This window comes from Lepisma saccharinum, chromosome 11 (assembly GCF_977018435.1).
Source record: "Lepisma saccharinum chromosome 11, izLepSacc3.1, whole genome shotgun sequence".
Lineage (NCBI taxonomy): Eukaryota > Metazoa > Arthropoda > Insecta > Zygentoma > Lepismatidae > Lepisma > Lepisma saccharinum.
The window spans coordinates 37,817,434-37,842,489 of record NC_139239.1 but is presented as its reverse complement, the minus strand read 5'-3'; the positions used below and the strand labels follow the sequence as shown (position 1 = coordinate 37,842,489).

Here is a 25,056-nt window from a genome sequence, read left to right as displayed (position 1 = left end):
TGTCTCGGAGCGATATCATTCTTACAAAAGTGGCAGTAAATTCGATAAACCGATGATATGACAAAGCTTTCTTGCAATAAAATAGTGATGAAGTTTTTATAAACAGATTTTAAATATGTCGAAATAGTTGAAAGATATTTCAATTATTTAGCCAGTCCACAGCCTGGAAAAAGTGTGATGGGCATCAAATATTAAATAAATATAATATATGAATATTTTGATTCTTTTAGGGTTAGGGAGGGTCAATAATGGTTCTTGGAAGTGTGAGCGGATATTTCGCTGAGAGGAACTTTCGCGACACCCTTCTTGCCATTACGGAAGAAGAAATTTTGCGTGTGAATCAACATTTCATCAAACGATGCCAGGAATGTGTGAATGTAGGTGGACATCACTTTGAACAACTCTTATAACACAGGTTAGTGCTCGTTTTGCAATATTAATTTAAATATCTGCATGCTAAAGATATGTCCATAAAAATAAGCGGGACGTAACTGGTCGAAAATGTCGGCATCTCCGCCATCGCCGTCCGCCACACTTCTGCCGATCTCTCGGCTTCGAAAGGAACTAGACGCACTGTATATGTATAGGCTTGCTGGAATCACTTTGCCTTAACAATAATGTGTGTGGCCTTGTTAACTACACAATATCAAAATGTAATCCTATATTGTCAAAACCCTAATAATTATTTCTGTGTGTCATGATAACAAAAAGTTTGTCCTATTTCAAACTAGGTAAAAGATTTTCTGCATTATTCAATATCATTTCTTTCTAGTTAGATAATAATATGACACAGTTTTAGAATAACTATTCAACGAAACAAAGGCAGTTTAATTTACATTGCTATTTAATTGTCACAACATTATCCACACGTTCAATATGTTTCGAAAGTTTGAAATGTTTTCAATGGTGAGTATTACTGTATTACAGGAGGTATTAATAAAATAAAATAGTTTGTTTCTACTGAATTAATGTTGAACCAATTTCTCCTTGTTGCACATAAAGACAAAGAATTGAAGGGAATTTCTGTTATAAACTATACACATGATGCAACACACCAGCATGCATTTAATCAAGGCATTAAATAAGAGCATGTACTTACATTCGACGTCAACGATTATTCTTTTGCTGACGGACGGCGGGACTCCATTGGATGCTATGCAGAGGTACGCTCCCATCTCCGTCCGGCTAATTTTGGTCAGATTCAGTTGCTCTCCATCGTACACGTTCACTGCAAGAATAATTGTTTACATGAAAAATATAACTATATCTTTACACATTGTTTCTTAAATGGTTGAAATGTTACATATATTAAAGATACTAGAGAAGATGCGTTAAACAAGGTTTGAAACACTTTCGGACTCTGCTATTCTCAAAATGTTCCTTCGTGAGGAAAATGTACATGTAGACGTGAGCAATGAAGCAAATAAACATGGGCTGTATGAAGTCGCCGTAGCTTAATCGTTAGGGCGTCTAACTGCATGCCGGAGACCCGGCTTTGATCCCCGGCGGGATCTTCCACCTGTTCGAGCGGCTCCGGGGCCTACCCAGCGTCGTATAAAGTGGGTACCTGTAGGAAACTCTGCGGGGTAAAGGCGGCCAGGGGCGTGGTGCTGATCACATCGCCCCCATCTTCGGCCGTGATCAAGAAAGTGTGGGACCCTAACCCCACACCCCCTATACGCCTTAATGGCGTGGTGCATAGTAAAGGGGAGCACTTCACCTTTTCACTTTACCTGTATTAAGCCTACAAAAGCAACGATTTTATTTTACTGTAATACAATCAAACATTGCAAAAAGGTTTGTGTAACTGTAGTTTCCCTGTAAAGAAAAATACAATCTTCATACTTCAATGTCAGCAGCACTCGCTTATCTCTTTGTCCCAACTAATTTGCACAATACTGTACTTTCCATAAACTAAGTTATAAAAGGAACAATGTTATGAATATCGTGGAGGAAAACTGTCTGGGAACTTGAGTTATTTGCTACGGGAAATTCTTCTCCTATAAAATTGATTTTTGATTGATTGAGTTTAAGTTTTAAGTCCACTTTCTGCACAGTAAGGCTAATTGGGACTGGACTTCTCCTGATAAGAGACCGTAAGCCCTTGCCTTGAGGTGAACAAATCTTGGGCAGATATATTTCAAGTCGTAAACAACTTGTAAGTCCACAGAGATTAGATGTTTGAGTTTGTATTCTGATTTTTCATTGAGTGATTTGATTTAATTTACTTCGCTTTTCTGCCACTTTGGACTAATCGCAGAGATGAGGATGAAGGGTGATAAGATGCAATGGATGAAAGGACGATCACAAACACACAAGTATAGCATACAACACGAGCCTCATGGCGGATTGTGCTGATCATGAGTCCAGACGCCAGGGCCTCGCTAGTCTGCAAATTTTAGTCCAGGATGCACTACGTGGAAGTGAGGTTCACATCTGGGTGTCTTTGCAAAGGGTCACCCTTATTTCTCATACTTTCAAAGTATAGGGGTCTATTGAATACTAAACTATACAAGTTGTTTAAAGCATTTACTTTTTCGAAAAAGTGTTCTCGGGTTACCAGGCAGGTTAAGTCTACATTGGCTTCCAATGCTCTCATCTTCAGGGAACACTTGTTCGAATCACGTTGCCAGGAAAGCACAATTCCTTCATTCACTTTTGTTATTCCTAGTGCATTATGCGTTTCCCCATGTCTGTTATATACCCAGTGAGATAAATATTCAGTTCACTAAACAAAGGTATATAAAACTATAAGTATACCAGTACAGAAACACCAGCAGAAGTAAACTTGTAAATAGTAACTAAAAATACATTGTAGTGGTGCCTTAGGATCCTTCACGCAGGACAGACGATTGAATAGGGTACCTCACTTCATGCGGAGTGTCGTTTAGTGTCGTTTAGTGGAATGTCCAAGCCACTCGATGCTCGAAATATGTTCCGCATCACTTGGGTGATTGCCTGTGAGAGGACCCTTAGACCCTAACCGACTCACTGCATTCTAAAATATAACGTATTTACCCTTACAGCCTCCTCCAAGGCGTTTCAAGATGATGCAACAAAGACAGGTTTCCGTTATGTCACGCGTGCTATAATGTTCTTCAAAGCTCTGCATAAAAATATATTTACGGAGTGTAAAGTATTAAGTTCTCGGAAACTTCAGGATATTTATTGGGTACAATTCTCTAATGAAATTTTAAAAATATAATGCATCATGAAGGAAGGACTACCGAGTTCATATTCAACTAACTTCTAAGAGTATAATGAAGTACATGGTGTCATGAAATAGGAAAATTGCTTCAAGGTGGCAGATCTTAAGCTTATGAAACCTCTAAAACTATTAAAAAATACACGTTGATGTTCGGTAGAGCTGATTTTCCTTGCGAAGAACGAACGAAGAGATTTTCTCCATATACTTATTCTATTTAAGGGGTACTCTAAGTAAAACAATACTTTTCAAGAATCTCTGTCGTAACTGAAGGACCTCTCCGATGGCGCAGTGATAACATCGTGGCCTTGTAATCAAGGGGTCCTGATTCGATACCCGGTGGAGGCACGTGCACCGTGGTTCGGATCCCACTTAAAGCTGTAGGTCCAGTCCAGATTATCCTTCTTTGCATAAAGTGGACTTAAGGGTATACGGGACAGTCTCCGCCCGGCTTTTCCCTCCGAGTCAGTGTTGCCAAGTAAGCTCTCTTGTGGCCAGATCTGGCTCTTTCGTGCACTCGTTTGGCACTCGCCCAGCCCCGTGCCTCACTATGATACCATCACTGGTTCCGGCCCACATAGACCAACTTTTGCCATGATTATACATTTTGCACGTGATGTGATATTGTTATATTGACTGCGTCGCCCCACCCCCTCTTATATCCCCAGCTACTTTTATATAGCGCAGTGTTGACGTGAAATTGGCATAATATTGTTATCAGGGAATCATTTATTTTCGATTTCATACGACCATGAGATTAGTGATGCCACCGGATCTAGATGGTAAAAACTAAGAATAAATTGTCATCAATTTAGAGTTAACGGTAATAGCAGCGCCCCACCCCTTGACAACTAACATTTCTCTAGGAAGCACTTCGTAAATCTAGCTCTTTGAAAGTCAGCGTCAACTCCATTTAAGGTGAAATTTAGCTCTTTTTATGCGCACCAGGTTTGGCAACAATGCCAGGAGGCAAGGAGAAATGCATTTGGCATATGGGAGTATTATTAGATTTGTTATCTTGGGAATATCAAACTTGCGATGGAATAGAAAATGATATCAACGGGAAGAGGGCAGTTTGAAGAAGTGATTGCCAAGCACAAAAGTCGAAACTCCAATTTGATTAGCTGTCATTTGATGTTGAAGTTCATTCCCCATAAGGAATACATGGGATCCCGAAAGTTCTTATTTTTCATATTTTTCATATATCGTGTCCATCTTAATAATCAACATAAAAAAACGCTTCCACTTGCAACGTGGAGAGAAATTCATACTCTTGGATACACCCAAGGTTTGTTTTAGTAGCAGTGCCCATTCGGGCGATACTGAAATAAATGCACAATTGGTGAGTAACTGTATCTCCTCCCCTTAAAAAAATCAATCAATCTGTCGTAACTGATAATAGAAAATATGATTTGTTACTATATAAATATCCTGCGACCATCATACCACATTTCTCTGCAGTCGATGAACTGTGGTCTGCCAAGCATAAGCGAACCGAATTCGTCACATTTTCCCCTATAAGACAGTCTGATTAGAATACCCTGCAACCAAAAGATGTACGAAAAAAAAGAGAGATTTTTGTAGTAATTTTGCTCCGGCATCACGATAAGATCAGACGGTTAGGATACCCAGATGGGTGTAATAAATTTGCCTGATGAGAGTCGTACCGGGCCCTGTTGTCTGAAATGCAAACTACGCGGTATAAATCACAGGAGCGATCGCATTCTCGCCGAACGCAGAAAATGCGTTGCCGCAAAGGACCCAGAGGAGTATTATTGATCTAGGAAAGAGCCCTTGTTCCTGAGGAACGCACCGTGCAGCTCTAAATAGGAAGAGCAAAGTTAAAGATCTTGAAAGACCGAGACTGTTCTCTTACTTAAACGTTTCCCCAAAGCGATAAGAACACACCTCCATTCAAGGGACGACGTTTAATTACCCCCTCCTCTTCGGATCCCGCCAGGAGAATTGCTCTCCCCTCCCCCGCGATGAGTGAGGGGGCAGAGTATGGACGGATTGTCATATGGTAATTAACGGAAACAATTCGTGGCGACCTGTTGCGTGGATCTCTCTCTCTCTCTCTCTCTCTCTCAACCCTCCAAGAGTTTCTGCGAGTGCGGGCAGGAGGCGAAAGTTGCAAGTGTTTACGGGGGAGCGGAGCGAGGGAATGCAGTTGTCCCGGCTTCATTATACAGGACTCTCTCAGTTCCTGCTCCGGGGCAAGCGAGACACTTTGAAACTCGCTCCCTCACGTCGTTTAACGTCATTAAGACGCAGTCAGGGGACGGAGATTCGTCGTTAAGAACTCGACACCCCTCTCTCCCCCTCGCCACCTCCAGCATCGGGCGGTAAGGAGAATCCGTTTGCTCTCTCAGTCTTGTCCAAAAGATACTGGGAGACATGCAAATGAGCGAACACGTTCCAAGAATCTAATTTGATTGTTGGAGTCTCTCTTCCATTCAATCCTGAAATTTACATCGTTACCATGGCTGGTGCAGCTGCCGAAAGGTCGTTGGTCGATTTCCTTTCCTCAAGCCTACAATTGCGGGTTTGCTCCTCGGCTAATGACGGGCGTTCTCCCTCTTGGTTGCGAAAGCTGTTTGCGAGGATTTGTCTCGTCTTGACTCCTTGTAAATCCCTCCAAGTCACGTGATAAGGGGATGTCTCCAGCAATTTAATAACTCCTTGCTGAGTTGTTTGACAGAGTTTTGCCTCGAGATTATTCAGAGTTTGGAATGGAAGACAAGATTGACAGTTGATCTGTCTGCAGTATAAACATCTATCCTTCAGTTTTCTATGCAATTTTCAGTACTACATTTAGAAAAACCATTTAAAGTAGACCAATTTTGAATTAAATGGTCGCTCTGGCATTTTCTAGGAAAAAAATATTTTTTGTGTACGATTTCTCCTATGTATATACAATTCAAAACTGATAATATTTCATCATGTCTAATTTCCATCATGATGTGTAGTGAATGTTGCTTTTGCAAAATTTTTACGTAACCATAACTATATCCGAAACGGTATAATCTAGACACCTAAAAAGAGAATCATTCTAACCATACGATTATATTAATTTATTTAAACCGCTTCCTTAAATGACGTAATTTAGTATAAAAATCAGGCTTAATTTGTTAAAATGTATTTTTCAGAGCACCCTTAGCAAATGAAGGGACTTATACTCTTGTACAAGAAGCCAACTATAGCACTATTTTTATAACAAATATGAAATTTGAAAAATACGGTATTGTGTCTTGAAAGTTCTGTTAATCACTTACATTTTCTCAATTTTGACTGCGTGTTAACATAAAATATTGTAAGATTTGAACTGTAATATATCTGATGGACAAACAAAAAAAATCGGATTTTTTGCTATATTGTAGTATTCTATGATAGTAAGCTCCAGGACAAGTTACACATTTGAACTTAACTCGGGGTGGGGTCTACAACAAAGAAAAGATGCAGGGAAATATGGAAACGGACACTTTAAGCAAGATGGAATAATCCTGTACAAGAATAGAATGCGTGTTCCTTGTGTCAGAAATATTATCTAACTTTAGATTATCCCATCGGGCATCAAGGCCATGTTATGTTTATTGAATGTCGACAGGTGATAGGTATCTAACACAAGCCTTCGCATTCCTGTCTTCACAATATTAGTGTTGATTTCCTCTATGTTAGAAACTATTGTGCACTAGAAGACGAGTGTACTCGTGGTATTTCAACTAGCCTTCTGAATAAGCCTATTACTAACGGATCCCTAAGGTTGTCATAATTTAGAGATTGTCACTGTGGATATGTTGATGCATAGGTATGTCATACGTAGTGAACCTGAACCTGATAGAATGGTCAGGTATGTCTGCCCTTTCAGTTCACCACCAAAGCCATTGACGGCATCCTTGCCATGACAGGTTGCAGAAGAAAAGAGCCATTCAAGGTGCTTTAAATGAAACAGCTCATGTAAAAATGTCATGTTTTGAAACAAGTATTTTTGCTTAAATTGGCTTGCTGCACCATCTGAAAGCACTTTGATGCATTGTGTTTGGCTATCTGTTTGATTTATCTCAGCAGCAATTTCAGAAAACCATTGACAGCATACTTGTCATGGTACATTTCATCTTAAATGAACGCAAGGATATATGTTCCTGTAGTAGTCTAGATACATGCTGTAAAGAGTATCCCCTGGGGTCGACCATGGCAAGGAGTATACCGTGTTTGTTACAACCTGTCCCGCTTCCCGCGCTTGCTGATCGCTGGCTTTTCTAACAGAAACCAAGCGACATTGCCGCTGCAGACCGCGTGAACTCCGTGCTGGGGAAAGCCGAAGCCAGGCTGTGAATAAAATACGCGGAAATGCACAAATATACACAATTCCCCTTCCTGAATGTTCCAGCTAAGATTACACTAAACACAAAAAGGACACTAGCAAATATCAAAACAATAAATTAAATCCTGGATATTTTAAAACGCATACTAATCAGGACCAAGCTTACAAAACAAGCTTCATCAACAAGACGTAAACAAAACACGTGAGTTAGATCGCAACGTGGCAACAGCGCCTACGTAAGATCCTCTCTTTTGGCTCCATTTCGCCCCTCGCTGCCCAGCAGACGACTTTTTCCTCGTTTCTCATTGGCACCGAAACTGTCGAGCGACCGCTAGCGCGGGAAACGGGACAGGTTCAAACAAACGCGGTATAGTGTAACGACCCTGCGTGGTCATCACATGTAGCTATCCTGCGTGATAGCCATATTCTTTCATATATAATTATTAATGCTTGAGAAATGCCCTGCGAGGCTTACGCTTTTGATTTATCTTTTATCTAATTTTGAGTGCATTGTTGTTAAGCATGAAGCATATATTGTTATGGCACACACGTTTTGGTTAAAGGAAGCATGCTAAATACCCTGCGTGGTTTACGCATTCAGTTATCTTTTGTGCAGTAATTGTTGTTTAATTTGTAACTTGCATTGTCGAATCTCTTTATCTTGTAATTTCTTTAATGTAACGTATTCAGTTTAGCACACAAGTGTTAAGTTTATATCGCCACATGCTAGTGGTTTTTACAATGCTAAACTTGATATTTTATAACGCATGAGTTGCATCTCGTGAATTGAAGGGAGTTTGCAACGCTGCAGCCGGCTTAGTTCCGATCTTCTCCACCCGCCTCAGTGCTGCCACCAAACAGTATATAAACAAAGCAGCGAGGCCCGGAGCTCAGTCGACTGCCAGATGCCGACTGCGAAAGACCTGGTTCCCAGATCTAGTCTGGAAGTTTCCCCTACCAGGATCCAATAGCTTCCTTGAGAAGGAAGGAGGAGAATAAAAAAAGCAGTTTTCCTACCTACCTGGTCTGCCCCATAAGAGCTTGATGTGCTACCCTTGGGTCGTGGCGGTCCAAGCCCAAGTCTCCTGGGTGCTCCCAGACCTACCCTTTGTACCTTGCCGTCTCTTGCTACTGACTGGACATACCAAGGGACCGAACCGTTCCCTTGTCGTAGCTGGATTGACTTTGCGGCGTCCTTTCACACCAACACCTTTGTGAAACCGCGGGTCCCTCACTATTGACGCTTTCGCATGTTGTCCCCAGACGGCGTGGCACGTGACGGCTATCAAGGTTCCTATTGGTTACCTGTACTAGTTGGTTCCCCCTAATTTAGTTAAGAATACTAATACTGCCCAGGTACCTCACTGAGGAGGATTTAAGAGCGTATGTGCTAAACTGGTTATTTACATGCGTGTATAAATATAAATAAACTTTTACAAGTTGACCTTTGACCTTTCCATACTAAACCCCGCAAGCCCTGAGATACTTTGAGTCCATGTCTTCGGCTGGCTACAAGCTAGCATATATGGGTACACTTTTGCACCGCTCCGTGGTGTAGTGTGCAGTGCTTCGGCGCGCGGACGTTGCAAAAGTTTTTGGCGCCCAACGTGGGGCCCGAATTTGCAAATACACAGGGCTCGACTTGTAAAACGTGGGGTCGGATTGGTTACTTAGTGAAGCCGTATATGGACTAGAAGTGGCTCACTGGTTGAAGTGCAAGTGCTAGTGACAGTGTTCGTCTATTGAATTCACGAAGGTAGTGAAGGAAAAGTGGTTTGGGATAACCATACAGAATTCACGAAGGTAAAGTGTTGTGACATATTCGCGTGTGACAAAATGGAAAAAGAAACGTCCGGAATGAGTCTACGGAGCAGAGGGAGAAAAACCATGGAAGGTGAGATTGGGTTCGCATGCTGTGATGATCCTGGAGCCAAGATGGAGTCCTTCCAGTGTCTCAAGAATTTCCATTGGATATGCGAGGGGCAAGAAGAGACCTCAGTGACTGTTGCAGAGGCTAGGTGTAAAACATGCTTATCAGCACCCTTGGTAGCGTCCCTGCTTGAACCAAGTCTTCCAAGTAAGACCCAATCAGACCATTGGCTGCTGGAGTGGTTGATGAAAGATAAAGAGGAACGTAAGAAAGAAAAGAAAGAAGAGGAAGAGCGTAGACAGATTGATGAAAAACAAAGAAAAAGGGAAACTGCTCAGTTAGAGAAAACTCGAAAGAAAGATTTGTTAGAGCTGAGACAGGTGGTCGAATCCATGGAGGAGAGGAGACTCCTTGAGAAGGAAGAGGAGATAGCCCGTATTAAAGAAGAGAAAGCAGAAGAAGAAGCTAAAAGGGCTAGAGAGAAAGCAGAAGAAGAATCTAAAAGAACAAGAAGGATATTCGGAAGTTTTTAGGACTAGCCAATTGGAGGCGAAAATTTATAAATGATTTTTCGGCTAAAACAGAACCTTTGCTGAAATTGCTTTCCAAAAGTGCTAAGTGGACTTGGAGTACTTTTCAACAATCAGCTTTCGACCTGCTCAAGCAAGAATTAGTAACCGCTCCTGCTCTAGCTCAGCCAGATTTAAATCAAGAGTTTTGCATACAGTGCGATGCTTCTACCAAGGGATTAGGATGTGTCCTGTTTCAGGAACTAGATGGAGAAAAGGTTGTAATCCAGTATGCGAGCAGGAAACTGAAGAATAATGAAGTGCATTACTCCATCCATGAGCTGGAATGCCTAGCCTTACTTTTTGGTGTAAGTAAATTCGAAATTTATCTCCGAGGAAGACATTTCAAGATATATACAGATCACCGGGGATTGGTCTGGCTCCAAAATTCTAGAAATTGGAATTGTCGCCTCACTAGATGGTCTCTCAAATTACAATCCTACTCATTCGAAATTATCTATATACAGGGAAAGGAAAACGTAGTGCCAGATGTACTCAGTCGTTATCCTGCAGAAGTCAGTGAGGAAGATGAAGAACCAAAATTTTTCCATGTTAATTACATTTGGCAGGAAAGAGGAGAAGTAGACAATGTCGAGAATTGGATGCAAGCTCAAGAGCGCGATTCTTTCTGCCTTTCCATCTTGGAAGTACTGAGACAAAAGGAAGATGAAGACTCCCCTGCTGAGTCCAAGGTGAGAAGGTTGTATCAGTTGTACGGAAATCTCCTGTTTAGAAAAACTACTGGCGACGAAGTCTCCTGGAAATTGTGTGTTCCTGAGAAATTAAAAGATAAGGTTTTACGAGAGAACCATGATGAGTTAGGACATTTTGGCATGGCTAAGACTTTTAAAAGAGTGAAGAACAGATATTTTTGGCCTAAATTAAAACAAGACGTAGCCAGACATGTTAGAGATTGCCTGACCTGTGCAAAGACCAAGATGGATAAACTTGGAATCATCAAAGACAAATTACACATTAACCAGAAAGACCAGCATGAACTTTTGTCCATCGACCTAATTGGAAAGTTACCTATGTCTTTGGGTTATCAATACGTCTTCACCTTGGTTGATGTAGGAACAAAGTTTGTCTCTGTCTATCCCCTGAGGCGAGGCACGGCCAGAGAGATCATTAATGTGATGGAGAAAGGATATTTTACCCACTTTCCTAAAGTCAGAGCCATTCTATCAGACAGAGGAACGCAGTTCACATCAGGCTTGTGGAAGGAATATCTGGATAAAAAGGGAATAAAGTATTATTTCACCACCGCTTATCATCCTAGCAGCAATACCATCGAGCGGATGAATCAGGAAATAGTAAGATTACTCCGGCTATTCTGTCATCGAGAGCACCAGTCCTGGTCAAAATACCTAACCGAAATATCTTGGCTTCTAAACAACTCTGTTTCCGACACGACCGGTTACGCTCCCTCCGAGTTATTCTTTAACAGGCCTGTGCCTAATGAAGTTTTGGACCACTTCAACTGGCCCATCAATGAAGCAGATTCCCAAATATCTAATTGGAATCAGAAACTATTCATGGCAAGGACTAGGGAAAGCACCAAAAGCAAGAAAAGAAGAATTAGGGTAAAAAGAAACGCTCTTCAATTAGAAGAAGGTGACTTGGTTCTTGTCAGGAATCACAAGTTAAGTTCCCGAAAGAATAGGACTATCGCCAAATTGTTTGAGGTATACATTGGCCCCTATGTCGCCTCGGATGTTCGAAGCAACACTGCCCTGCTGTTGAACCCGACGACCAAGAACCCAGTTGACCGAGTGAATTTTGACAACCTTCGTCTCTTCAGGTGTTCCCCCGAACGGAGAAGACAAATAGTGAATGAAGAAAAGACTTAGTGATTGAAAAAGTAAAAGAGATATAGACTCTGGTTTACCAAAAATTTTTCTGAAAATTTAAACTTTTTAATTTTCCTCAAAATTTTTGCCCGAGAGAGGGGAATATGTAACGACCCTGCGTGGTCATCACATGTAGCTATCCTGCGTGATAACCATATTCTTTCATATATAATTATTAATGCTTGAGAAATGCCCTGCGAGGCTTACGCTTTTGATTTATCTTTTATCTAATTTTGAGTGCATTGTTGTTAAGCATGAAGCATATATTGTTATGGCACACACGTTTTGGTTAAAGGAAGCATGCTAAATACCCTGGTTTACACATTCAGTTATCTTTTGTGCAGTAATTGTTTTTTTAATTTGTAACTTGCATTGTCGAATCTCTTTATCTTGTAATTTCTTTAATGTAACGTATTCAGTTTAGCACACAAGTGTTAAGTTTATATCGCCACATGCTAGTGGTTTTTACAATCCTAAACTTGATATTTTATAACGCACGAGTTGCATCTCGTGAATTGAAGGGAGTTTGCAACGCTGCAGCCGGCTTAGTTCCGATCTTCTCCACCCGCCTCAGTGCTGCCACCAAACAGTATATAAACAAAGCAGCGAGGCCCGGAGCTCAGTCGACTGCCAGATGCCGACTGCGAAAGACCTGGTTCCCAGATCTAGTCTGGAAGTTTCCCCTACCAGGATCCAATAGCTTCCTTGAGAAGGAAGGAGGAGAATAAAAAAAGCAGTTTTCCTACCTACCTGGTCTGCCCCATAAGAGCTTGATGTGCTACCCTTGGGTCGTGGCGGCCCAAGCCCAAGTCTCCTGGGTGCTCCCAGACCTACCCTTTGTACCTTGCCGTCTCTTGCTACTGACTGGACATACCAAGGGACCGAACCGTTCCCTTGTCGTAGCTGGATTGACTTTGCGGCGTCCTTTCACACCAACACCTTTGTAACTCACTGAGGAGGATTTAAGAGCGTATGTGCTAAACTGGTTATTTACATGCGTGTATAAATATAAATAAACTTTTACAAGTTGACCTTTGACCTTTCCATACTAAACCCCGCAAGCCCTGAGATACTTTGAGTCCATGTCTTCGGCTGGCTACAAGCTAGCATATATGGGTACACTTTTGCACCGCTCCGTGGTGTAGTGTGCAGTGCTTCGGCGCGCGGACGTTGCAATAGACTGTATCTTGTAGCTTTCTTTTGCTGTTTGAAATGATATGCTTTGTTTTCTATCGATGATTCTGAGTTTCTTGAACGAAGAAAGTTGACTGTCACATACAGACACACCTAGAAACAGTCTCCTGTTTCGCTCACAGTTTCCCCTTTAAGGGAGAGGCTACAACATCCAATACAATTTACCTACCGTAAGCAATGTCTGCAGTTCATGTCGTACCAACGAGTCGGTCATATGATGCAACATTATGCAAAAATATTAATTTTTCAAGGGGATAGTCATCTTATATAATTCAATACATTTGATAATCTGTAGTTTTGTTTGTCATCAAAGCCTAGCTTTAAATACATCACACTATTGATTGATTTGGCGTTTTGAGTCCACTTTATGCACAGTAAGGTTAATCGGGACTGAACCTAGAGTTTGAAGTGGGATCCTGCACCTAAGAGCACCTCCATTGTCGTCTCTTTTGGAAAATATTGTCACTCAATCAGCCTACAGGGTTTACACACTTTACAGGCTTATGTGTAATTCTACAGCTGATGTTTTCCTGTTTCCACTGGCAATTCCTTCTTCCATATCTGTATTTTCAATATCAACCACTTTATGATAATGAACTTACATATACACTAAGATTTAGTTGTGCAAGTATTAGTTCACCCTATGTGGTATTAGGGCAATGGAAGCCATACTGGCTTGTTGCCTGGCAGAAATGCAGACTGGATATTGCTGACATCATGAAATATGGATATAGGGGTTCCAATTTGTGCATTACCTTTACCGGTACATATGCTTTTGCATTTTGCCTCTCAGGTTGACCTTTTCATGGAAATGCCCAAAAGTTCTTTCAAAATATTGATTGGAGTTACAATTCCACTCCAATTCTAAGCATCAACTTACCAGAGTTTTGATTTAAAATATTAAAAATTACATTAAAATATAAAAGTGCTTTATACATACTTATATATGTGCATGTGTTTGTATTATAATCACAAAATACAGGGTTTTCTTACATAATATTGGTACAAATCAATGGAAACTTCGAATTTTGCATAACTTCCAGCTCATTTTTGCGAACCCATAAACGATCAAAACGCGGAGAAAGTATCAGCTGGTATCGGCATATAAAATCCAACCGATACTTTCCGATACCGATCCATCGGTATAGGTATCAGCTCAGGCCTCATTACACGTGTTGTAATTGTCGTGCTGTCTCTTCTTTATCTCTACGCTAAGGAAGAAAATTATGTTAAAGTTAAATTGCTCGTTTGTAACGAACCATAAATGTTTATTTTTTTTATTATGTTGCAGAGATGCACTTCTCCCCTTCTAAAGAAAATACAAATTGCTTCAATCATTTGATGTGGAGCTGAAGAGCAGGCCATTTGCTCACCCCTTTCTTGCACACTCACCGCAAGAACGTAACCAGACTTCCGCTGGCTTCCGCGTCCCCCTTCAAAAAGACGTTTCCTGGAAATTATTCTCCCCTCGCCCTCCTCTTCCCGCCCCTGGAATTGGCTACCAGAGATGTTTTGAGTCACGGCGCCACGTCGTGTAAGGCAGTAAAACTCCGGTCGGGGAAGAATTTCCAGCTCCAGTTTAATTAACTCTCTCCAGCGTGTGCAAGTTTGAAGAGCGCGCTGACCACATTTCACCTGAATACCGCGTGACCTGCACACAGACTCGCTGAAATCAGCGGGGAAAAAGGTCAGACTGCCCAATTCTGCACCATCCACCCTTAACTGTTGTTTACTGCCCAACCTGTTTTGGCCCACGCTTTGTACAACTCCCAGTATCTATTTCCCCAAATCCATAGAAGCGGGATGCGAAAGTTAGAAGTACACAAGTGGAGAATATCAACACGTGTATTCGCAAGAGGTCCCCAATTAAATTACCAGCATGAATATGGTGGACAACTGTGAAAATAGCCAACAATGAGTACACGAAGTTCTTCATCAAGAGGAGAAAACGTTTAAATTAAAGTGACTTGATGTTGTAATATTCCATCAGGAAAGTAACACTGCGTATTACATTGTATTTTCAACAAAAGCAACGTAAGCCAATTTGAAACAAATTGCTGTGCATATGTGTGCTGTATATATATTCAGAATGATTATAGGGGTTTTCAGAAATTGTCTGACGCAGTACACTTGAGATATGAATACATGTTCGTCTTTTCTTATCGTAAAAGATAACTTTCCAAGTTGTTTGTTACAAACACTATAAATGATTTATATATACGCGATTTTGTCATCATGCATATAAGTACACAATAATCGAATTCAATCCAAAACTCGTTGCAGGATGCCTGCGCAATAGTTTCACTGCAGCTTGCGATTCGTACATCAATATTTGCAGGAAAGGGAGGAACTAGATCCTCGACTTAGTCCAATAAAAAAATATTTCGGGTTAAATCTGGAGAACGAGATGGCCATGAGATTAACTTCTGATCAACGTTGGTCCGCTTCTACAACGGACAGTCCACATCCATTTTCTTATTTACAAAGGTACCCTATATACTGCAATATATACTATATACTAGAGGATAATATATACGTATGTGGTGGATTTCTTCTGGCTGCAGAGAAAGCAATGCAAGAACACCTACGTCAGAGAACCTCATCCCTTAGAATCTCAACTACTTGAAGAATACTTTACAGAAGTTGAATAAAATCTGGTACTGTGTTCACTGTACTAAATAAACGCAGTCTATTCTATTTTACTCACTAATCCCAACTCCAAATATTGATAGCTCGTTGCTTAATATCAGTTATGTCGTTGTAGACAGAAAATAAACTACGATTTCACACAACTCGAATTTCAATTCTACTCTTTCGCACTGGTCTGTCCACTTCTTCACTTTCTGATACAAAAAGACCTAGTATTTGTGAGAGGAAGACTTCGGTGAAGTTTTCTCTTTAGGCCTAGTAAACAATAATGATATTCCACTTCTTGCAATTAATTCCCTTTTCTACTTTCTCTCATCTCGTGTACAGTAAAACAAATGACTGTACACTTTCATTATTTGTGATATTGTGCTAGAAAAATAATTACCTAACTTGGAACAAGTAAGTAAAAAAAGAGCAAACATATTCACTGGTGGGAACGGCTGACGTGATTGGTACGTGATGAAATTACACGTCATTCGAAATCCTGCCAATTAAATTCGGACTGGAGTGAAGCGTGAAACCAACGACTGCAATCAGGCTTAAACGAGGCAAAAAGAACGAGAAGAAGAGTATCTAATGGCTATTGCAGTCGCTTATTATATAGGTTTGGAACATGAAAGGTATCTTCTTTTTTGTGAGAAAAATTTAATTTATATTGCCATTGCATAACTATAACAAAGGCAGGAACTGTATAATTTTTATTTATTATATATATATTGAACATCATGACTTACTTGACTTAATTCCTTTTGCTCTATCAGGAACATAGGGCTTCAGTGACGTGTCAACTCCTTGACTTCTCTCCATGTTTTTCCTTTCTCGGCTGCTTCTTCTTCTACTGTTCTCTTCCATGTCTTCTTCGGACGTCCTATTTTCCGGGCTCCTTGGAGGTTCCAGTCTAAGGCTGCTTTCTCTATTGCTCCAGCTGGTTTTCATAAGGCATGACCTAACCAACTCCATTCTCTTCTTTTTATTTGGATTGCAATTGGCTGTTGTTTAGTTTCTGTCCATAGTTCTTCATTTCATATTATTTCTGGCCATTTTATGTTGAGGATACGCTTGAGACAGCGATTAATAAAGGTTTGTATCCTTTTTGTGTTAGCTTGTGTGGCTTTCCATGTTTCGCAAGCACACAATAAAACTGATTTTACATTTGTATTGAAAATCCTTATTTCTGTCTTTCTAGAAATATTGCAGGCTTTCCAATGGGATACAGTTGTATAAATGCCATATTGGCTTTCTTGATTATATTTTGTATGTCTTCATCTGAACCTCCAGCTTTTGTTATGACACTTCCAAAGTATGTAAATGACTCTACTTGTTCAACCGGCTACAGCCGGATTGCGCACACTTTTCCGGTTTTCTCAGTGGTATCTGGTAAGCCGTTGACAAGCTGTAACAATGTACCGGATTGCGCACAAAAAATGAGGCGATGTTGTCAGATGTAAAAAGTTCTCAAGCCGTTCTCACTTCTGCTGTGTTTGTTTGTTTGTGTGTGTGTGGACTTACACGTGTTTTTGCTGAAAGGCTAGCATTAGATAGGCATAGAGGATGAACCTGATTGGTGGACTAGAATGTAATGGTCGGTGTATCTCCGTATTTATACCGAAGGTCACGAGCTTCGATTGACAGAAGTGTTTGTTGTGCAGTCATTACCCTAACCTAACCTAACCCAACTTTAGAGTTTGAGTAAATTGGTATGAAAATTGTATCTTGAAAACATCAATAGTGTCTTATTGTATTACGTAAATTGGCATGAATATTGTATCTTGATTTGCTACATTTACTGGTCAATTTATATTTTATATTTAATCCTTATTGAGATTTAGTACATATTTTATTTCTAATTTCTCTCTCTCTTCTTGTCTAAAGAAAAAAACGGTTTTGTGCACAGACATTAAAGCTATCAAAGCGGCAACGTTGGATCAAAATCTGTGCGCAAAACAGGTCAGTGAGATTTGTGCGCAATTCTGGATCTAATGTGTGCGCAATTCGGTTATGGCGGTTCAACCAGCTCATGACAAACATTCAATTTTTCTTTTCCTCCTGCCTTGACTTTCAATTCTTTAGTCTTGTTAGTTTGTTATAGCTGCATGTAAACAATTTCCATGAACTGAGAATAAACACAACTACGCTGCTTACTAGAAACGTGTTAATAGCTTTTTAGTATTTATTTTGAGAAGTAGGCGTTTCTATGAATAATTAAAATTCAATTGGTCGAATATGTTTTCATGCCTTGGTATGGATATATCAATATGTTTGTCCTTTCATCACTTTCATAGTTTAGCATTCATGCTCATCGTCGCGATAAACCAAGGCGGTAGAAAGACGCCGTAAAGTAACTGAAATAGAATGAAGGAAAGACGGAAACCGATCATGTAGTTATTTAAATGGTTTTGTGATACTGAATACGGTGATCAATCTATTCATGTTCAAAATGTGTTCTTGTTTCATGAGTTTTTGTTTTGAGTCGATTTTATGCACATAAAGGCTAATCGTGACTGGGCCACAGTTTAAAGTGGGATCAGAACCACTAGGTGTCTCCACCTGGTATGAGACCTGATGTCCCTTGCTTACAAGGCGTTCTGCTATTATTATTTTTTCTTAGTTGGTATATCGTAGATTTTGAAAACATACCTTTACTTAGTGATTTTTTTAAAATTTTCAATTTCAGTGAATTTAATTTCATTTATATTCGAAAATTTTGAAGTGCTGTCATTTTGTAATATGCACAGTATTTGTAATTGTATTTTCGTTGTTTTCCGTTCCACTAATGGCGACGATGGCAATGACTGATAATAAAATTGAATTGACGAAGAGATACAAATAATACTCCTACCTAGGCCGGGATTCAAACCCAGAGTCTTCGATTGGGAGTCGACCACTTAGCCCACTTCTTTTCTATATTTATATAAAGAAATACCGCTACACGGTAGTACCCCTGTCATTCACACATTTTCTCAACTTTCACTCATATCAATTTTTACTATATTTTCAGTTTTTATCATTACAGACAAACACAAACATCCATGTCCTAGCCGGGATTCGAACCCGGGACCTCTGGCTCCGCCACGGAGGTCGACGTCCACTCGGCAATCGAGTTGACTACAGTGTTGTTACCACAACACGAATGGAAATATTTATTTGTAGAACGTTGCTCTAAGAACGAAACTTTACATACACATATATGGGGAGGTTGTGTGTGTGCGTGTGTAAACAGAGTTAGTAAATAAAATAAATAAATACATACATATTTACTCTGTTTTTAGAAGTCTTCGGTTAATTGCGACGATGAGGGTGCATGTTGAGTTCCGAAGATTCAAAGCTACAACCACTGGCGACGACAATAATTACACAGTTATTATGCCTGAACTGTTTCGCTGCCCTGTACTTTATAATTAAATTTGTTTTGTAATTTTTCGTTGCTCTGGTATCTCCAATTACCCTCCCTATTTTATTGGGATCCTGGTGCGGGGTCTCATACCGTGCCAAGATTCTGAATGGTCATATAACCAGCGTTGAATTAGTCTCGGTCCGCTGGCCCCGCGTGAAGTGGCACGAACAGCGCTGGGGGACACGCTCTTCAACGATCCGGAAGAGGCCTCTTCAGTGGAGGATCCTCTTCATGTGGGTTCACTCGGAGTGTGTGACTTCTACGCTTCTTCTGAATTTCGCGAATCTCATTCGCGTATGTCGGCAATTCTCGGATCTGTGAGGTGAAGATGATGTTGAAACAATTATTGTATGCTTGCATTTGTTTCTGATGGGTTTAATATTTACTTGGGAATTTATTGCGTGGATTAAAACTCCCTAGGAATATTGTACGTGCTGTTCTGTTTAATGTTCCCGCTAGGTTAAAAAGTTCACAGGGATTATTATTATTATTATTTTCATATCCTTTTTTCATTCATTATTATTATTATTATTATTATTATTATGTATCAAAATAACCTGAAAGGAGCTCCCCGATGGCGTAGTGTTAACGTTGTCGCCTTGTAATCAAAGAATCTCGGGTTCGATACCCGATGCAGACATCCCAGTCAACACACTAACGTTGCCACAACGTTGTATGCATGTTGTATTTATGATGGCTGTTGTATGTAGGGGAACAACGTTGTGATAACGTTGCACCAACGTTACAAAAAAAAAAAGATTCCACTGAATGCGCTTTAGTTTGGAGGGTCCCCACCATGAGTGCCACAATCGTCAGATCGGAGTGTTTTGTTTAATCTGAATTTGTGTGTGCACTGTCCACAAAAGCTTATATTTCCTACAGCAGACACTAGATGACAATGCGACTCAAATGCAAAACAAACATAAGTTTTAGTAACACAAATAAGGATAACTTCGATTGTAATTAGTGAAAAAAATGTGATTTATTATTCTTTGAAAGATGTGTGAATATTGAAGTTGTAAGGAAGATCAGAAAATGAGATGTGGTGAATACAAGTGAAACTTCCATGATATATTTTTATCCCAGACTATATAATCAGGATCTAAGTAGTGCACACCACATGAACAAAACTTGCAGTTAAAAATTACAAAGCAACATTAGCTGTGATTTGAACACCTTCAAACTCCTTGAATCAAAGAAGACATGATCAGCCACGAATTAGAGGCATGGCTTAGCTGATACTCTCCTCACAGTTTCAAACAGCGAAGGACGTGTGTGTGTGAGTGTGTGTGCAAAAAGAAACTGATTACCAGGGTGTAGTTAGAGTTTGGTTAATTCATCAAACTCTCCAGACTAACTATTGCCTATTTTGGTGGAGCAGGAAAAGTTTTTATAAGCTGCAAAGGGAAACTGTGACGTCATAAACATTTGTTTTTCCTGTTACGCATATGTATTATATACAAAAATGTCTTGGCAAGATTGCTAATAGCTTACCATGCGAAATAACCATATTTTAAATATGCATTGTTGTTACATTCGTAAATTACACAGGCAGCAAGATAATGTTGCAAAAAAGTTGTGGCAACGTTAACCCCTTACATACCTAACGTTGCTACATAATGTTCAGTATATGTTGCCACATCGTTGTCAACCAACGTTGAAATTAATGGACTTAAAACTCAAATCAAACCAAACCAAAGCAGAACCTCAAGCATAAACCATTTCTGTAACAGAGTCTCAGGTGTTACACATTTTGCCGACATCCAGCACGCACAGACACCGGCTGTCCCGGGTTCGAATCCCGACCAGGGCATGGGTGTTCTTTGTGTCCCTTCATCAATTACATTACATCATTACTCATCGTTCCAATTAGTCAATAGCAGCACGTAAAACAAGGCAAAACACAATTACAAATAGAAGCAATATGCTCAGTCGTTCGGTTGTCTGACTACCATTCAAGAGACCCGGGTTCGGTTCCCGGCCGGGGAGGGGGGGTGAGAACCGGGATTTCTTCCATCTGTTCAAGCGGCTCCGGCGCCCACCCAGCATCGTATAAAGTGGGTACCTGGAGGAAACTCTGAGGATAAAGGAGGTCAGAGGCGTGGTAGTGATCACATTACCCTCACCTTCGGCCGTGATCAAGAAAGTGTGGGGCCCTAACTCCACACCCCCTATACGCCTTCATGGCGTGGTGCAAAGCACATGGGAGCACTTTACTTTTTAACAATACTCAGGGTGGCTACTTACCGGGAATTCCTTGAATTCCGGGAATTATGCGTGAATTATTGACTCCGGGAATTCTGCTTGAATTTTTCTCCGTCGACGTGAAAAATTACAACTTTTATTAATCCAAATCCTGTTGAATTTATACATATTTATAAATGCCCTGAATTGAGTTTTTAACAGTTTAACTTTTATTTTTCAGAATGCTGTGTGAAAAACAAAACAGAATTTTCTGGTTCGACTTACTTTGTTAGTGTCATTTGTAGAGCAATCTGACAGACGGAAGATTATTGCAAGATAAGGTGATTAGGTAGATTTAAGTTTGAAATTCTTACACAATTAACAATGTGCCGTAACATTTATGACTTGTGTTTGTAGATGTATTTCGAGACTGAATATGTGAAATGGAAAATATAAACTACGGACCTCAAATTAAATGTTTTGAATACACAGTTTAATTCAATTGAATTAGAATTTCTGAATATACCCTTTATATTGTTACTATATTTGTATGTGTGTGTGTGTGTGTTGAGAAGCGGTAATACGTAAGGTTGAAATAAAGAAAATATCTGCTTGTAGACTTGAATTTTTGTAAAATTCGCCTTTAAAACCGGGAATTGTACTTGATTTTTATGTACACATTAGAAAATTAAAGCATTTCCAAATTTTGAATAGAATAGAATCTGGTATTTCACTGAAATGAAAATTCCACATTAAGTAAAGATATGATTTCAGAGAAGCGACGCTAAATAGCAAAACTCAAATCAAATTACACATGTTGGAAGCATAATCGGAATTGAGTCCTTTGGAAATGTGATGGTTCCCCATAAATATTAATTGTAAATCACTTCGAAAAGCTAAGACACTGTTGATTCAATCATGCTGTACATGGAGTTCCTTTGTAATATTAATAATCTACGCGTACTAGCTAAATTAGAGATGCGGTGTTTAAAAAAAATGAGAGCATGGATTTTAATACATTATTCAAGTTTTCGCTTTTCCTTTACTTCTGGTAGCCTTTTTAATGATTATTTAATATACGTATATTAAACTTAAAAATAACCAGTGTATGTATACATACTAAACTAATCACTCACTCCTAACACACCAAATACATACTTGTTTTTTTTAAGTTCTGCTCCAGGCACTACGTAGAGAAAACTGAAATCACTTCGAAATGCTAAAATTCTCACACAATTACCCAGTGTCGCACTACTGGGATATTTGCTACTGATATTTGCGGATTCCAATGCAATTCATTTGCTTCATACGAATGTTGGGGTTTTCTGGATCCTTTACGTTTGCAACACTGTCGGTTTCTTATAACTGCAGGCTTCCTGCTCCCTCCTCGGCTTTCCAATTTCCTGGAGAGTCCGAACTCGGCCACTGCGGAGAGCATCTAAAGCACGGCATTTGGTGGAAGTGACCAGCCGGAATATTTTAAAAAGGGCAGCGAATTGGAAAGCCGTAAATATTTGAGAAACTAATCAAAAATGTCGAGTGGACTCCGTATCTTCTTCCCCTCCATCTACTTTCTCAGAAAATCTTATTTCCCACCGGAAAAATAATATTCACGTTCGTTTCTATGGGCACATTTGTCATTGAACACTCCATTAAGCAACACAAAACAAGAACGAACTCTCAACAAGCTTTCTCTACCTACATAAACAATGTTGTTTCTTTCTCTTATTACACTTCAACTATTTGATTTTCTATACCTGAAAAGGTTCGAAATTTATACTACGATTGAAATAATATATATGTATCTTGTCTGTGATTATGTCTGTGTGCATCTTTCTGTTTGACATATCTCTGCGTGCGTTTCAAAAAATGCATATATGTATGTTCTAAAGGGTGTGTTAAAAAACGGGACATTTTGAAACTTGGGTATAGACAATAGATAAATAGTTGCAAGAGATTTAATCATGGAAATGAAGAGTGCAGAAGATGTCATTACGTACATACATACAACCGAAGAGATGGCTAGGGTTATGACTTGATGATGACGTCCAATATATAGATATTTCCTTACAGATCTACTTGACTCGACATGCTACAACTGAAGAATCGCTCAGATTCCTGTGGACATGTTACATCGAGCTATGCAGAATGTCGCTCGACGACTGCAGGAACGGTTGCTTAGGAAAGGTCGTCATTTACAGGACGTCATCACCAAGTCATAAACCTTCCTATCTCTTCAACGGTATGTAATTATGTAATGGCATTCTCTGCAATATTCATTTCCATGATTAAATCTCTTGCAACTATTTCTTATCTTCTCTATATCTCAGTTTCAAAATGTCCCGTTCCTTTTTAGACACCCTTTACTACTTGAATGTTTTTAAAATACAAAATGTCGAACTGAAATTGTTGATAGTGAGTCCACAATTTAAATAGATCAATGAAACAACGGATATATTTTCTGACAATACCTACGAAATATAAATAATCCACGAGGATTTTATTTACTAACGATAATTTGGAGGTAGTATTTTGTATTAGCAAGAATCGAAGTAAAATACGGATGCATGTACAGTACAGTGTATTTTAGTAATTTAGTAATTTTAGTAATATAAAAAATAAATTTAACGTTACATTTTATCCCTTGCGTATTTCTTTCATGATAACGATCAGGTATTATCGTTCTTAATGCTTTTAAATAGAAAATGAAAAGTACAGAATATGCTTTACCGATGGGATAGTACTAGGTGGCGCACGAAAAACCGGCTCGCCTGCCTGATGTCGTCGCGACTGTGGTAGCCGTGAAGACTTGGTCCGGACGTATGTGAAGGAGCTCAGCGAGTTGTACTATCTTCAACAAAGAATCGCAATAATGGAGGCGTACGTGTGTACCGGTTTCATTTAGGAAACGCGGGACATTTTTGCAAGCAAGTTTCCTGGCGTTGGGGTACCAGCAAAGAGCAGCATACAAGATTTGGTGAAAAAGTGGCGTACGACAGGGTCAGTTGCAAACGCGAAAAAGAATCGATCACCTGCTGTGATCGCGGATACTGAAGCACGAATTACCAAAAGCCCTAATAAATCTACAAGTAAATTGTCGCAACAGGCGAACGTTTCGTTCAGGTCTTGTCAATGTGTTTTACACGATCTACGGATGAAGCTCTACAGAATGACGTGTCCAAGAACTGAACGAGGAAGATAAGGCTAAACGTGTGCGTTACTGCAAGTGGGTACTTAGCGACTCCACAGCAGAAAGCATTCTGCTTATCTACCCTGGCCGCTAAGTTCTCCGGACCTCACCCCATGTGATTTTCTTTCTTTGGGGATTAAAGAAAGTACAAGTTCGCGAGTATGTAAAAAAATAATTCACAAATGTAACATTTGTTCTCATACCCCGTCGCTACGTGAATAAAAATATGTTGAAACAGCTATATTATTTTATGTACGCTCTGTATAATATTTTGCATAATGAATTCAGATTCAGTTGCTAATTAATTATGATATAAATTATCATCTATAGTAATTCGTTAAACATAACTAATAAACGGGAGGGGGGATACCACTATACAAATTTTATGCCCATAGAGCATATTACTGTTACGTAGTTGGTTGGTTGGTTGGTTGATTTGGTGTTTTAAGTCCACTTTGTGCACAGTAAGGCTAATCGGGACTGGACCTACAGTTTAAAGTACAAGGCAACGACGCTATTATTTCTATTTTTTTATTTTATTTTACGTCACTTTGCTACCTCTTGGATAATTCGCCTCGATGAGAATGATTTCTGAACTGATGAAATGGGTGATTTGACAAATGCCCA

General features: G+C 39.7%; 1 protein-coding gene across 2 annotated transcripts in view; it reads right to left on the bottom strand.

Moving 5' to 3' along the window:
• The window catches only part of LOC145995207 (lachesin-like), an 828,831-nt gene that overhangs the window by 122,008 nt on the left and 681,767 nt on the right, over nt 1–25,056 (bottom strand). For both annotated transcript variants that reach the window (XM_083131770.1, XM_083131771.1), the window contains one exon: nt 1,100–1,228. In XM_083131770.1, coding sequence (XP_082987896.1) covers nt 1,100–1,228 — 129 coding nt within the window. The remainder of the gene's footprint in view (nt 1–1,099; nt 1,229–25,056) is intronic.